Source organism: Blennius ocellaris (genome assembly GCF_963422515.1).
Source record: "Blennius ocellaris genome assembly, chromosome: 16".
Classification (NCBI taxonomy): domain Eukaryota; kingdom Metazoa; phylum Chordata; class Actinopteri; order Blenniiformes; family Blenniidae; genus Blennius; species Blennius ocellaris.
The window spans coordinates 26,776,543-26,792,071 of record NC_137665.1 but is presented as its reverse complement, the minus strand read 5'-3'; the positions used below and the strand labels follow the sequence as shown (position 1 = coordinate 26,792,071).

At 45.3% G+C, this 15,529-nt stretch overlaps 1 protein-coding gene across 1 annotated transcript in view; it reads left to right on the top strand.

Annotated features, from left to right (window-relative positions):
• radil2a (Ras association and DIL domains 2a) overlaps nt 1-15,529 on the top strand; it is a 60,069-nt gene that overhangs the window by 21,419 nt on the left and 23,121 nt on the right. The window contains exons 7-10 of the mRNA XM_080510847.1: nt 974-1,146; nt 2,185-2,297; nt 6,471-6,690; nt 7,502-7,674. Coding sequence (XP_080366973.1) covers nt 974-1,146; nt 2,185-2,297; nt 6,471-6,690; nt 7,502-7,674 — 679 coding nt within the window. The remainder of the gene's footprint in view (nt 1-973; nt 1,147-2,184; nt 2,298-6,470; nt 6,691-7,501; nt 7,675-15,529) is intronic.

Sequence of the window (15,529 nt, the reverse complement as noted above, 5' to 3'; positions counted from 1 at the left end):
GCTTGATTGTAAACGATTATGCCTCATTTACTGTCGAACACTATGGGAAAGCAACTGTCGTGTTTGATGGTTAAGAAGTTGGACCAAGTATAAAGGACTGTACTCATTAGTGGCGAAGTCGAAAGCTGAATCCAAAAAAGGTGAACATTAACGAGGTGACAAAATTTGCTGGGAAAAAGGAGGACTTCTTGTCGAATGCGGTAAACAAGCAGGCGCTTATCCAGCTGATCATGGAACAAATGCGGCAGAAAGGCTGTGACATAATTCAAGCGGAAGGAGATGCCGACGTTGAGATTGCAAAGGCAGCCATCAATATGTCTGCTTTCAAATCAACCACCCTCATTGGAGGAGACACGGATCTTCTTGTTCTCTTGCTGTTCCATGCATATGTTTCCAAATGTACCACACTTTATTTCCGCTTCCGCTATTTGTTCATTTTATCCTCAAAACTATGAAATATTTGACATTTTCCTTCCTTTTTTTTCTCCATCTTCTCTAATATGGATGTGATGAAAAGATCAGATGTTAACGTACTTGTCATGTTGAATATGAGACATATCACAATAATCTGTTGAAGTTCTTTTAAATTCCCTTCATATTGCATGATGGTTCGATGGGTGTGGCTCCGCCCCTCTCAGTAATACCATCTATATTTATGAAATGGAGACAAAGAGTAAGATTTGAAACTAAATAATGAAATATAACAATAATGTACCACTAAAACCGGAATAAAAAGACTAAACATGAGTAAAACAATTAAAATCCTTTCATGTTGGGTGGGAAGCCAGTGATTAAAAAGATGGTTTTAAAATGTGTATAATATAAATATACTTTAGGAATAAAACTGACAATGGTTGGATGCCAGTACAAACCTTCACACATTGAAGGCTCCCAGTTTGGAGGTCTTCCTGTGGAGCTCAGTGTGAGATGTAAGTAAAGTCCAGAGGATGCATCACTGCTCCTGTCCCTGCAGGATCCCCGGAGATGTTCAGACTGACCATGTCCACCCACTCCCACTGGACAAGCTCATGCTGGCGCTGCAGCCACTGGTTCTGTGGATGTCCAACTCCGTAGAGCTGCTGCACGTCATCCAGAACCAAGTCCCCCAGCTGCTGCCCTGGAGGCAGGACCAGGACCAGGGCCATGGTGGATGTCTTGAGTCTGTCTTGAGTCTGTCTCTGTCCTAGGTTTTTCTCTGCATCTTAATTCTTTGCGTGTGTCTTCAGTCTTTATATACATCTTAAGTCTCTCTTTCTTAAATCTGTCTCTCTGTCTTAAGTCTTTTCATGTGTTAAGTCTATGGGTGTCTTAGGTCTTTGGGTGTGTTACATCTATGAGTGTGTCTTTCAGTGTGTTACGTCTATGGATGTGTTAAGCCTATAGGTGTCTTTAGGCTTTGTATGTGTCTTTAGGCTTTGTGTATTTCTTTAGTCTTTATCTGTGTCTTTAGTGTTTGTGTGTCTATAAGTCTTTGCGTGTGTCGTAGGCCTTTGCGTGTGTCTTAGGCCTTTGCGTGTGTCTTTAGTCTTTATGTGTGTCTTTCTGTGCGTCTTTAGTCTTTATCTGTGTCTTTAGTCTTTATGCGTGTCCATAAGTCTTTGTGTGCGTCTTTAGTCTTTCAGTGCGTCTTTAGCCTTTAGGTGTGTCTTTAGTCTTTATGTGCATCTTTAGTCTTTGTGTGTGCCTTTAGTCTTTATGTGCATCTCTCAGTGCTTCTTTAGTCTTTGTGTCCATCTTCAGCTTTAGCTGCTTCTTTAGCTGCGTCTATAGCTGCTTCTTTAGCTCCGTCTTTAGCTGCTGCTTTAGCTGCTTCTTTAGCTCCGTCTTTAGCTGCTTTAGCTGCTGCTTTAGCTGCTTCTTTAGCTCAGTCTTTAGCTGCGTCTTTAGCTGCGTCTTTAGCTGCGTCTTTAGCTGCTTCTTTAGCTGCGTCTTTAGCTGCTGCTTTGCTGCTGCTTTAGCTGCTGCTTTGCTGCTGCTTTAGCTGCATCTTTAGCTGCGTCTTTAGCTGCTTCTTTAGCTGCTTCTTTAGCTCCGTCTTTAGCTGCTGCTTTAGCTGCTTCTTTAGCTCCGCCTTTAGCTGCTTCTTTAGCTGCTGCTTTAGCTGCTTCTTTAGCTCAGTCTTTAGCTGCGTCTTTAGCTGTGTGTGTGTGTGTGTGTCTTAAGTCTCTGTGTGTGTCTTCTCAGACCTGCTGGACTCTGAGATGTTGTCCACTCACACCGCCTGTGAAGAAGCCATGACAGTCCTGGAGGAGGTTATCATGTTCACCTTCCAGCAGTCTGTGTACTACCTAACGAAGGTCTACACACACACACACACACACACACACACACACACACACACACACACACTGTTCCTGACCTGTGAACTCTGCCTGTCGCTCGCATGTGAATCAGGAAAGTGGAAGGACTGAATAAACACTGGGAATGTTTTTCCTGAGCATTTTCCAGACAGAAAACAAAATAAGAGATTGGAAACACAAGCTGTGTCAGGAAAAGCCCTCAGATACTGAGTGAAGTGTCTGTTCCACTGCCTGCAACATAAACAGGCCGTCTTGTCTCTAAAGAAGTGCGAGCTGCAACAGATTGACCTCAATGTTATTCTAAAGTTGCAACTATTCCTCATTTACTAACAGTTAGTAAATGAGGAATAGTTGCAACTTTAGAATAACGTCCTAATACTGTATATAAAGTATTAACTGATACTTAAGTCATTAGTAAGTAGTTTACTAATGGCTTATTCATGATTTATTACTAGTTTATAAGGTATAGTTATAAATCATTAACATACAGTTAACATGTAATTTTGGGGAATACAGCTTGTAAATTATCTATTACCAATCTATAAGGCAGTTATAAATCCTTAATAAACTGTTAGCAAATATTCAACAAGCAATCTATAACTCATTAACTAATGGCTATCAATGGTTTATTAACTACTTATAACGGCTAGTTATTATAAAGTGTTACCAAAGACTGAGCCACTCATTTTTATTAATTGAATCCAGCTTCTTATTTGCTTTTTCTATAAAACCAGAACCACTCAGTCTAAATTCAATACAAAAACAACATTAACGTGGAGCCACATCAGAGCCTCTCAGGGTTTCTTTAGAAAACAGAATACAGAGCCAACTGTCCTTTAAAATAACAGCAAATAAGTATGTTGTTTACAAAACAGAGCCATGCAGATTTTCTTCCCGAACATCCTGATTGTTAAAAAAATAAGAAAACAAACTCCAAAAAAGCATCTTTTTGAGTTTGAAAAGATAATTTTTAGAAGAGAATAAGAACAACAACCCACCAAAAAAATGTGTTAAAATGATCAATTAAAATGTATTTTGTTAATCTGTACAGAGCACAATTAAAAAAAGTTTTTCTTTCCTCAAAGATCACATTTCTGTAACTATATCTTGGTAATGTGGAAAAACTGATGGCCATAAAAACTTTGAACATAAGTGGAATTTTGTTGTAAATACATACTTTGTCTCCATACAGTTACCATTTATCTTGTTTTTTAGAGTGAGTGTCTGGTGGGGTTAGTAAACAGATGTTGTTGTTGATTCCTAAAGTTTTCTCTAGGTTAGGGTTAGGCTTGGTTTTCTCCTTCAAGCTTCTTCGAGTGTTGAGTTGTTCATCTTTTTTTACATCCTCCAGGGACTGTGCACTTCATATCAAATTAAAATGTTCATGTGCTAACTTTTCATGCAATACACCAGTGGAAGAGTCTATGAATTTAATAAAAATGGGCCCATGTTGGAGCCCTGAGGAAAACCGGAGGGTAAAATAGCAGAAAACAACAAGAAACTGATTATAATTGATGTTGTATGTCTATAAAATCTGTAAATACGTACTTGTCAGGCACTGAAAAATTGTGTATTTGGAATAAAAATGGGCCCAAGTTGGAGCCCTGAGGAACACCACGGGGGAAAAAATAGCAGAAGAGAACAATAAACTGGCCCTAGTTGTGTTTGTTGTGAGGCTACAAAAAGCCTGAATGCTCTGCAGTCTGCACTCAAGTTTTGGTGTGGACTTTATAAGACGTCTCAGTGCGTCTGCAGTTCCTTGGGCTGGTTTTACTGCCCGAGAGGACAACTTTATGTGGCTGTTCCCAAGCTGCAGTCACTCCTTAAGGACCGCCTGGTTCACATCACGGCAGAAGCTTGTGAAGCAACATGTTGCTGGCTTCTTGTTTCTCCACTTTGAAGTTTGACCTTTTTATTCCAGAGGAATATGACACAGTAAAGTCAAGGGCGGAAGGTTTGTTTGAGCTCATTTGGAATCTCGGTTAAAGACAGAAGGTGTGTTTCACTGTGGATTTGGAAAATCTGACATTTTGGACGAGGCAGGAGAGCATTTTTAAGTTGTTTTTTTTTATATGTGTGTTTTTCAAATGTCTGTTGGTGTGTCGTAGTTATTGTTTCTTCCAGCAGAATTTGTAGAAACGGCAACAGCTTCTGTGGGAAGGAAGCAGGAAAAGTCATTGTTTTGAACAGTCAGACGCAGAGAAAAAAAACACCTCTAAACAGATAGAGTTTCAGTCCGCGTGTTTATTTGTTGCTTGACTTTAGATAGAATATTAACATATGCTGTGAATTCTTCATGATATATCATGCATTTGGTTGGAGTTGCTGTGATCGGTTTCCTGCAGAGGAAGACCAACTGTCTTCAGAGAGGAAAAGAAGGGAGGAAGAGGAGGAACTTCTGTTACTTTCCTGCGTTACATGACTTCATGTTCAGAATGAGCTGTCCACATTCCTTCCCTTTCTCTTTCTCTTAGTAATAAGTTATTAATAAGCCAGTTGCAGCAGCAGAAGAAACCCTTACAAGAGGTGTTTTGAAGCCGGGAGTGGCTCAGGAAGCCGGTCGGCGTCGCTGGAAGCTGCTGGCTGACCTTTCACCTTCGGCCAGGCAGCGTTTATTGAGGCCTGGCGGTCCTCCGGGGGCTGGCTGACATCATGGCCGAGGAGCGGAGATAAGAGCAGACAGCAAAACAAAGACTGAGGTGATCCTGCAGCGTTTGCAGGAGCTGCTCCTCTTTATCTCCACGTGCTTGGTTTTTATATATCACACTGCTGGCTCGGCGATTGTCAAGCGGGCCCAAAACGGGGCTCTGAGGAACGCCACCGAATCTGAATTTAGTGGATCTTGCAGCAGGTATCATTTCTTGTACCATCAGGCTCTCTTCTTAATTACTCTAAATACTGTTGGATGTGGATTTTTTGTCGACTTTGCATCTCATCTCAGCGCATTAGCAGCTTGTTGGGCTGTTTTACTGCCCGAGAGGACAACTTTATCTGGCTGTTCCCAAGCTGCAGTCACTCCTTAAGGACCGCCTGGTTCACATCACGCCAGAGACTTCTGAAGTCCTCATCTCCTCCAACATGTTTGTGGCTTATTGTTTCTCCGCTTTTGAAGTTCATAAAAGATTATTTCAGCATCCATCCCCAGTAAGGATGTATCTAATGTGCATTTTAAACTGAAGTGGGCCCAATATATAGCCCTGGGGAACTCCACAGACCAAATGGTCAGAAAAGGCTAAGATGCTGATGTTGATTATAAATGGACTACAGGACAGAGAGAGACATGAAGTAAAAGGTCTCAATGTATGAAGAGATGCTTTGAAATGAGCGATTCCAGCAGTATAAACCTGCAGCAGCTAAGAAAATAGCACAAAATAAAACCTTCTAAAACAAGAATATTAATTCTCATCTTATTTGTAAACTGAGAAGAGCAGTAATCTTTTACTACTAGTAATCAATTTAGCTAATTTAGCTAAAGTTAGCCTGCATTAGCACCTTTAAGCTTGAAGTATTTTTGTTTCTTTATGTGGTTGTTAATCCGTGGTCAGTCCTGTGCTTGTTAATGTGTGAAGGAAGGTTAACTATCGATTCTCCAGGAGGAAGTGACGGTTAATAAAGGTTAATATCACCTTAACACACTAATTCAGAAAATTTTAGAAGGATTTCCTTCATCCAAGGCACAGACGTCTGTGTGGGCTAGAGTTTGTAGAAGTCAAGTGCTTTGTGTCATGCTCATGTTGTGGAACTTTGTGGGTTTGGACGTAGTCAGGAGGTTTTTATTTAGGCTTGCATTATGGCCTGAAAATGAATGTTACCAGATTTTGTTTGTCAGACTCCAAGTCTGCCCTGAAACTTGGCAGCAGAGTGCAGCCTCGCCGGGTCGGGGAGGTGCTTTCTGGAATGAGTCAAGCTGCAGTGTGAATGTTGGAGTCTTCAGCGGGTTTTGCCTCCGCTGCCCTTTGTTCTTGTTGCTGCATGTTTTCCTGTGCGCTACGTGTCAGCCTTCTTGTCTTTGAGCCATTATGTCATTAACTTTCAGTGCGCTGACACAGACAAAGACGACTCTGTCCTGCTCAGCTGTGCTCTGTGAAATGTCTCCCCATGAGTTGAAGCCTCTGCAGTGATGTTTGTGTTTCACGAGGTGTTGGTTGACGTCCCACCCTCTTTCCTCAGAGCATGTACTCGGCGCTGCCCGGCCTGCTGGATGGGAACCCCTTCTCAGCCGGCGGCCAGCTGCAGGCACCCGACGGCCTTGGGGGCATCCTGGAGGTCCTGAAGGAGGCGCTGAAGCTGCTCACGGCCTTCCAGGTGCATCCGGACATCTCCCTCCAGCTGTGTGCCTACCTGTTCTTCTTCATCAACGCCTCCACGTTCAACGCCCTCATGGAGAGAGGTTAGACGTCCCGCAGGACAACCTGCTCAGAATGAGTTCAGAGCTCTGGAAATTATGGAAATCTCTTGGTACTGTTGAAATAGCTGTTTTACAGGAATCATATTATCCAGCATTTCAACAATTTCACATGGTCTCGTTGGTCCAGAAGCCTTGTATTCAAGGTTTCTTGATTTTCCTTGCTTTTTCTCCATTTGAATATTGGATCATAGGAGCTGCATTCATAATCTGCTGTGTCTGTGTGAGCTGGACTGGCTCCGCCCACACACACGCCCATCTATGGGAAGAGGAGGAAGAACTTCCTCTCGTGGTGCCATGTGCCAGAACAGAGCAGCCTGATTGTGGGAGGAGTCAAAGGGGAGGAGCCTACCTTGATTGGAATTGGCTAAACCTCCAATGACACTATAGAGGGTTTGATTTCTGATTGGCTGCTTGGAGCAACACACTTTTTAAAACCTGGAACAACCAGGGAGAGAGAGGACACACTGTCTTCTCTTCTGGGACATCTTCCAGGTGTGAAGACGATTAGTACTGTTGGAAAACCATGAGAAAGTGAATCTTGCATATTGCAATGCATTTTCCATTTTCAGCATCTGCAAGCACAGTTGTGGTATAAACAGACACCAAAAATGCAATGAAAGTTTTGCGTTTTCATTTGAAAACGTTGTGTACACATAGACTGAGACAGTGAAACCAAGCATGGAGGGACAGGCCACCTGCCATGAGGATACAGAGCCCATCACCATATGTTCAGAATGTTTTGGCTGGTCCCACTAGCTCCATATCGCTGATCCAAGTCTTTGTTCTGGTTCAGGGTCCGTCCCCGGCTTCTATCAGTGGTCGCGGGGTGTGCAGATCCGGGCAAACCTGGACCTGCTGATGGACTGGATCCAGAGCATCGGTCTGAGCGACCTGGCCGCCGACTTCTTCCAGAAACTGTCCGCCGCCGTCAACCTGCTGGCTACACCCAAAGAAACCCTGCTGCAGGTCAGAGGACATCCGTCTTGTCCGTTTACTGTTTTTCTGGCTGCCGGGAGGGTGGGCGGAGCCTCCACGGCCATGTTTACAGCAGAAGGTCCTCGTTGGGTCACCTCGGCTCGTTCGGTCTCTATTATATATTTATATGTGCAAAACTTCAATGATCTTTCACCCTCTCCCTCCAAAGCGTCTCACTGCTGCCAAACATGACAGTAACAGTGAAGAATCGCACCATAAACTTTGAGCAGCGAGGAATTACTTTCTGGTTCTAGTGCCCTCCAGCCTCGTGCTGCCTCTCTCTTCCATCGGATAGCAGGAAACACACACAGGAAAACCATCAATAATACGTGACGTATTGTCATTTGACAGCCTCAGCAGCTCATTGTTTCTTCTGTTTGCGGAGCCAGCTCACCACCTCATCCCTCCCATCCCCTGGTTACCCTTCAGTGTCTTGTGTAAACCTGTCATTACCCTGTGAAAACAGCTGCTGGCATTTCCCAGGTGTGACGAGGCAGTGGGAAGATCCAGGACTACCAAGCTTTGATTGATTCACAGGTTTACAGCTGAATGTTTGTGTGTTGACGTCATGAGCTGCTCTCAGCTGTCTGATCTCCAACATATCAGAAGAGTCAAGACTCAACCTCTTTGAGTCAGTTTAGTTGGATTGTAACGGGGTGTGTAAGACTGGACTCCTCAATCTTGATGTGGATCACAAACTTCTCCAAATATGACAACAAACTGCAGCCAAAAAACAAAACCGGCAAAGGGAGGCAACTTACTATAAAAGCAAAAATTAGGAGACCCTTAGGGTCTCTGTCTTTTCTGAATCTCTTTGACTTTATGACTCATCCTCTTGTATATTGTTTCTTTTGTTCAAAATTCAGATTTACATGACGACCCAATGGGATTCAAGTTAACAAACATAACGAGTCTAAATGGAATAGAATAGAATAGAACTTTATTGTCACTCTGTATCAATGCTAAAACACAGTGTTGGTAGCAGCAACATTTCATTACAGCAACCTCAGTGACGACAAAAAAAATCGAACAACATACAAAACTGTGATGTGTGAAGTTTTTAAGTAAGTCTGTCTTTATCTCCGGTCCCATTCCCACACTTGGCCGAGGCGCAGCTTCAGCAGAATGTTAAGCCTGAACACGTTTCTTACTTCTGCCTGCAGAAGCCACAATGTAGATTTCATTGATAACTTCAACTTATTCTGGAACCGTCCCTCTTTCTCCTGTCCTGACGGACTTCATCCCAGCAGCTCTGGAGCCAGATATTAGCTGCTAATATCCTACATAAAGTACACTGGTCCTCTGGAGACTGACTGTTTACATCAGGGGAGAGATGAATATCTCAGCCTCAATGAAGGAACTCCTACCATCATGTTAATCACCATATTCCTGGAGAAACTGGACGAGGAGGAGGAGTAGCATCTATTTATAGCTCTAGTCTTATCCATCCCAGACCTAACCCTAACCAGGAATCTTTAAAGTCTCACTCTAAATCTGATGCATTGTGACTGAAAAACCCAGCAGCCAGTTCTACTTGTCACCGTGGACCGTCCTCCTGGACCATACTCTACTTTAGTACTGAGCTCAGATAAAGTCATCATAGTGGGAGACTTTAATATTCATGTAGATGTTGACAATGACGGTCTTAACGTGGCATTTAGCTCATTACTGGACACAAGTGGATTTTCACAGAAGGTGAATGAACCCACTCATTATCTTAATCACACGCTTGATCTTGTTCTCACTTACGGTATTGACATTGATCAGTTAACGATTTTTCCCTACTACCCTCTGTTGTCAGATCACTTCCTCATATCATTCAAATGTACATTAACTGGCTTAGACATGAAGGAGTGGGGTCTAAATACATGAGGAGAGGGAAGTCACAGGTGAGACAAATCAAGCAGGTTGCACAAGCACACACAGAGGAGGAGGACACAGGAAGGACAAGTGACAGAGACGCAGACAGACGAAGGATTGCAGAACAAAACAGGAAGTGAACACAGAGTAGAGACGTCGACTTGAAACACACATGGCACAGAGACCCTTAAGCCTTCGTTTCCACCGCACAACAGTGCAGGGACGGAATGGAGCGATACGGAGCGTAACCAGAGCCAAATCCTGTACCCATTCCAACACAGAAAGGCACTTTAAAAGTGGGCGGGGCTTAAGAGCTCCGCAGATATGTGACATTAAACAAATCTGCAGGATTGCCTTTTTTCACCTCCGGAATATTTCCAGAATTTGAAACATGCTGACTCAGCGTGATGCCGAAAAACTAATCCACGCATTTATTACTTCAAGAGTAGACTATTGTAATTGCTATTATCAGGATGTCCAAATAACTGCTTAAAAAGTCTTCAATTAATTCAAAATGCTGCAGCGAGAGTCCCGACAAGGACCAGCATAAGAGATCACGTCACACCAATACTAACCTCACTTCATTGGCTCCCTGTTAAATCTAGAATAGAATTTAAAATCCTTCTTCTAACCTATAAAGCTCTTAACAACCATCTTATCTTAAAGAACTGTTAGTCCCGTATCTCCCCAGAAGAACTCTAGGTTCTCAGTACTGCCCCCTGGAGGTTCCTAGGGTTTCTAAAGAACTCTAGGTTCTCAGTACTGCCCCCTGGAGGTTCCTAGGGTTTCTAAAGAACTCTAGGTTCTCAGTACTGCCCCCTGGAGGTTCCTAGGGTTTCTACAGAACTCTAGGTTCTCAGTACTGCCCCCTGGAGGTTCCTGGGGTTTCTACAGAACTCTAGGTTCTCAGTACTGCCCCCTGGAGGTTCCTAGGGTTTCTACAGAACTTTAGGTTCTCAGTACTGCCCCCTGGAGGTTCCTGGGGTTTCTACAGAACTCTAGGTTCTCAGTACTGCCCCCTGGAGGTTCCCGGGGTTTCTACAGAACTCTAGGTTCTCAGTACTGCCCCCTGGAGGTTCCTAGGGTTTCTACAGAACTCTAGGTTCTCAGTACTGCCCTCTGGAGGTTCCTAGGGTTTCTACAGAACTCTAGGTTCTCAGTACTGCCCCCTGGAGGTTCCTGGGGTTTCTACAGAACTCTAGGTTCTCAGTACTGCCCTCTGGAGGTTCCTAGGGTTTCTACAGAACTCTAGGTTCTCAGTACTGCCCCCTGGAGGTTCCCGGGGTTTCTACAGGACTCTAGGTTCTCAGTACTGCCCCCTGGAGGTTCCTGGGGTTTCTACAGAACTCTAGGTTCTCAGTACTGCCCCCTGGAGGTTCCCAGGGTTTCTACAGGACTCTAGGTTCTCAGTACTGCCCCCTGGAGGTTCCTAGGGTTTCTACAGGACTCTAGAGCCCCATCTCCACCGCACACAAGTGCCGGGGCGGAGCGGAGCGGTACCGAGCAGTTCGGAAGCACTAACCCCGACCGAAATTTTGGGTCGTGTCTCCACTGCAGAGAGGAGCATGAAAAGTGGGCGGGGCTTATGAGCTCCGCAGAAATGTGACATAACAGAAAAGAACGTCGTCAGATGAAGATCTTATGAATCCTCTGTTGTTGTTTAAATTCTCCACTTTGCACTTTAATTTTATTAAATTTTTTGCAGCGGGAAAAAAAAAAAGTTACTTTTTGCAGCAGTCATTTTTTGCAGTGGAGAGCTGCAGCCGCAACTTCCGTGTTTGTTGTGAGAGAGCGAGTCGCTCAGCCACTTGCCGGGGACTTGGGGCGACGTGCCCCGCACTCGAGCGCTCGGGTGTGGGGCAAGTGGCCGGAGCGTTCCCCCCGGTTGGCTGAGGCACAGACACGGGAGTCTGAGGAGGTTCTCCACTCCGGCGCTGTCTCTCTACCTCTCTCTACCTCTCTACCTCTCTCTACCTCTCTACCTATCTCTCTTCCACTCTACCTCTCTCTACACCTCTCTACCTCTCTCTACCTCTCTCTCTACCACTCTACCTCTCTCTAGCACTCTCTACCTCTCAACCTCTCTCTCTTCATCTCTCTCTACCTCTCTCTTTATCTCTCTCTACCTCTCTCTCTACCACTCTACCTCTCTCTACCTCTCTCTCTTCATCTCTCTCTACCTCTCTCTCTCTCTACCTCTCTCTCTACCACTCTACTTCTCTCTACCTCTCTCTCTTCATCTCTCTCTACCACTCTACCTCTTCCTCCACTTGTCTCTCTACCTCGCTACCTCTCTCTACCTCTCTCTCACTTCATCTCTCTCTACCACTCTACCTCTCTCTACCTCTCTCTTAATCTCTCTCTACCTCTCTCTACCTCTCTCTACCTCTCTCTACCTCTCTTTCTTCATCTCTCTCTACCACTCTACCTCTATCTACCTCTCTCTCTTCATCTCTCTCTACCTCTCTACCTATCTCTCTTCCACTCTACCTCTCTCTACACCTCTCTACCTCTCTCTACCACTCTACCTCTCTCTAGCACTCTCTACCTCTCAACCTCTCTCTACCTCTCTCTACCTCTCTCTCTTCATCTCTCTCTACCTCTCTCTTCATCTCTCTCTACCTCTCTCTCTACCACTCTACCTCTCTCTACCTCTCTCTACCTCTCTCTCTTCATCTCCCTCTTCATCTCTCTCTACCTCTCTCTCTCTCTACCTCTCTCTCTACCACTCTACTTCTCTACCTCTCTCTCTTCATCTCTCTACCACTCTACCTCTTCCTCCACATGTCTCTCTACCTCGCTACCTCTCTCTACCTCTCTCTCTACCACTCTACCTCTCTCTACCTCTCTCTCTTCATCTCTCTCTACCTCTCTCTCTCTCTACCTCTCTCTACCACTCTACCTCTCTCTCTTCATCTCTCTCTACCACTCTACCTCTTCCTCCACTTGTCTCTCTACCTCGCTACCTCTCTCTACCTCTCTCTCACTTCATCTCTCTCTACCACTCTACCTCTCTCTACCTCTCTCTTAATCTCTCTCTACCTCTCTCTACCTCTCTCTACCTCTCTTTCTTCATCTCTCTCTACCACTCTACCTCTATCTACCTCTCTCTCTTCATCTCTCTCTACCTCTCTACCTATCTCTCTTCCACTCTACCTCTCTCTACACCTCTCTACCTCTCTCTACCTCTCTCTCTACCACTCTACCTCTCTCTAGCACTCTCTACCTCTCTACCTCTCTCTCTTCATCTCTCTCTACCTCTCTCTTCATCTCTCTCTACCTCTCTCTCTACCACTCTACCTCTCTCTACCTCTCTCTACCTCTCTCTCTTCATCTCCCTCTTCATCTCTCTCTACCTCTCTCTCTCTCTACCTCTCTCTCTACCACTCTACTTCTCTCTACCTCTCTCTCTTCATCTCTCTACCACTCTACCTCTTCCTCCACTTGTCTCTCTACCTCGCTACCTCTCTCTACCTCTCTCTCTTCATCTCTCTCTACCACTCTACCTCTCTCTTCATCTCTCTCTACTACTCTACCTCTCTCTACCTCTCTCTACCTCTCTTTCTTCATCTCTCTCTACCACTCTACCTCTCTCTACCTCTCTCTCTTCATCTCTCTCTACCACTCTACCTCTCTCTACATCTCTCTAGCACTCTACCTCTCTCTACCTCTCTACACCTCTCTCTTCATCTCTCTCTACCACTCTACCTCTCCCTCCACCTGTCTCTCTACCTCTCTCTACCTCTCTCACCCTCTCTCTCTCTCTCTTTCTCTCACCCTCTCTCTACCTCTCTGTACCTCTCTCTCTACCACTCTTCATCTCTACCTCTCTCTCTTCATCTCTCTACCTGTCTCTCTACCTCTCTCTACCACTCTACCTCTCTCTCTACCACTCTACCTCTCTCTACCTCTCTCTACCTCTCTACCTCTCTCTTCATCTCTCTCTACCACTCTACCTCTCTCTACCTCTCTCTCTTCATCTCTCTACCTCTCTCTCTACCTCTCTCTCACCCTCTCTCTCTCTACCTCTCTCTCTCTCTCTACCTCTCTCTACCTCTCTCACTCTCTATCTCTTTCTCTCTCACCCTCTCTCTACCTCTCTACCTCTCTCTCTTCATCTCTCTACCTCTCTCTACCACTCTTCATCTCTACCTCTCTGTCTTCATCTCTCTACCTCTCTACCTCTCTCTCTCTACCTCTCTCTCTACCACTCTACCTCTCTCTACCTCTCTCTCTTCATCTCACTACCTATCCCTCCACCTGTCTCTCTACCTCTCTCTCTTCATCTCTCTCTACCTCTCTCTCTACCACTCTACCTCTCTCTACCTCTCTCTCTTCATCTCTCTACCTCTCCCTCCACCTGTCTCTCTACCTCTCTCTACCTCTCTACCTCTCTCTCTTCATCTCTCTCTACCTCTCTCTTCATCTCTCTCTTCCTCTCTCTACCTCTCTCTCTACCACTCTACCTCTCTCTACACCTCTCTACCTCTCTCTACACCTCTCTCTCTACCACTCTACCTCTCTCTACACCTCTCTACCACTCTACCTCTCTCTCTCTACCTCTCTCTCTTCATCTCTCTCTACCACTCTACCTCTCCCTCCACCTGTCTCTCTACCTCTCTCTACCACTCTACCTCTCCCTCCTCCCGTCTCTCTACCTCTCTTTACCTCTCTCTCTTCATCTCTCTCTACCTCTCTCTACCTCTCGCTACCTCTCTCTCTTCATCTCTCTCTACCGCTCTCTACCTCTCTCTTCATCTCTCTCTACCACTCTACCTCTCTCTCTCTACCTCTCTCTACCTCTCTCTCCATCTCTCTCTACCACTCTACCTCTCCCTCCACCTGTGTCTCTACCTCTCTCTACCTCTCTCACCTTCTCTCTCTCTCTCTTTCTCTCACCCTTTCTCTACCTCTCTCTACCTCTCTACCTCTCTCTCTTCATCTCTCTCTACCTCTGTCTCTACCACTCTTCATCTCTACCTCTCTCTCTTCACCTCTCTACCTCTCTCTCCACCTGTCTCTCTACCACTCTCTACCTCTCTCTCTACCACTCTACCTCTCTCTCTCTAGCACTCTACCTCTCTCTAGCACTCTCTACCTCTCAACCTCTCTCTACCTCTCTCTCTTCATCTCTCTCTACCACTCTTCATCTCTACCTCTCTCTTCATCTCTACCTCTCTCTTCATCTCTCTACCTCTCTCTCTACCTCTCTCTACCACTCTACCTCTCTCTCTTCATCTCCCTCTACCTCTCTCTACCACTCTCTCTACCTCTCTCTACCACTCTACCTCTCTCTCTACCTCTCTCTCTACCACTCTACCTCTCTCTCTACCACTCTACCTCTCTCTCTTCATCTCTCTCTTCCACTCTACCTCTCTCTCTTCATCTCTCTACCTCTCCCTCCACCTGTCTCTCTACCGCTCTACCTCTCTCTCTTCATCTCTCTCTACCTATCTCTACCACTCTACCTCTCTCTACCTCTATCGTTTCATCTCTCTACCTCTCCCTCCACCTGTCTCTCTACCTCTCTCTACCTCTCTCTCTACCACTGTACCTCTCTCTACACCTCTCTACCTCTCTCTACCTCTCTCTCTACACTCTACCTCTCTCTACCTCTCTCTACACCTCTCTACCACTCTCTCTTCATCTCTCTCTACCACTCTACCTCCCCTCCACCTGTCTCTCTACCTCTCTCTACCTCTCTACCTCTCTCTCTACCTCTCTACCTCTCTCTACCTCTCTCTCTACCACTCTACCTCTCTCTCCTCCTGTCTCTCTACCTCTCTCTACCTCTCTCTACCTCTCTCTACCTCTCTCTTCATCTCTCTCTACCGCTCTCTACCTCTCTCTTCATCTCTCTCTACCACTCTACCTCTCTCTACCTCTCTCTCTACCACTCTACCTCTCCCTCCACCTGTCTCTCTACCGCTCTCTCTCTCTCTTTATCTCTCACCCTCTCTCTAGCACTCTCTACCTCTCAACCTCT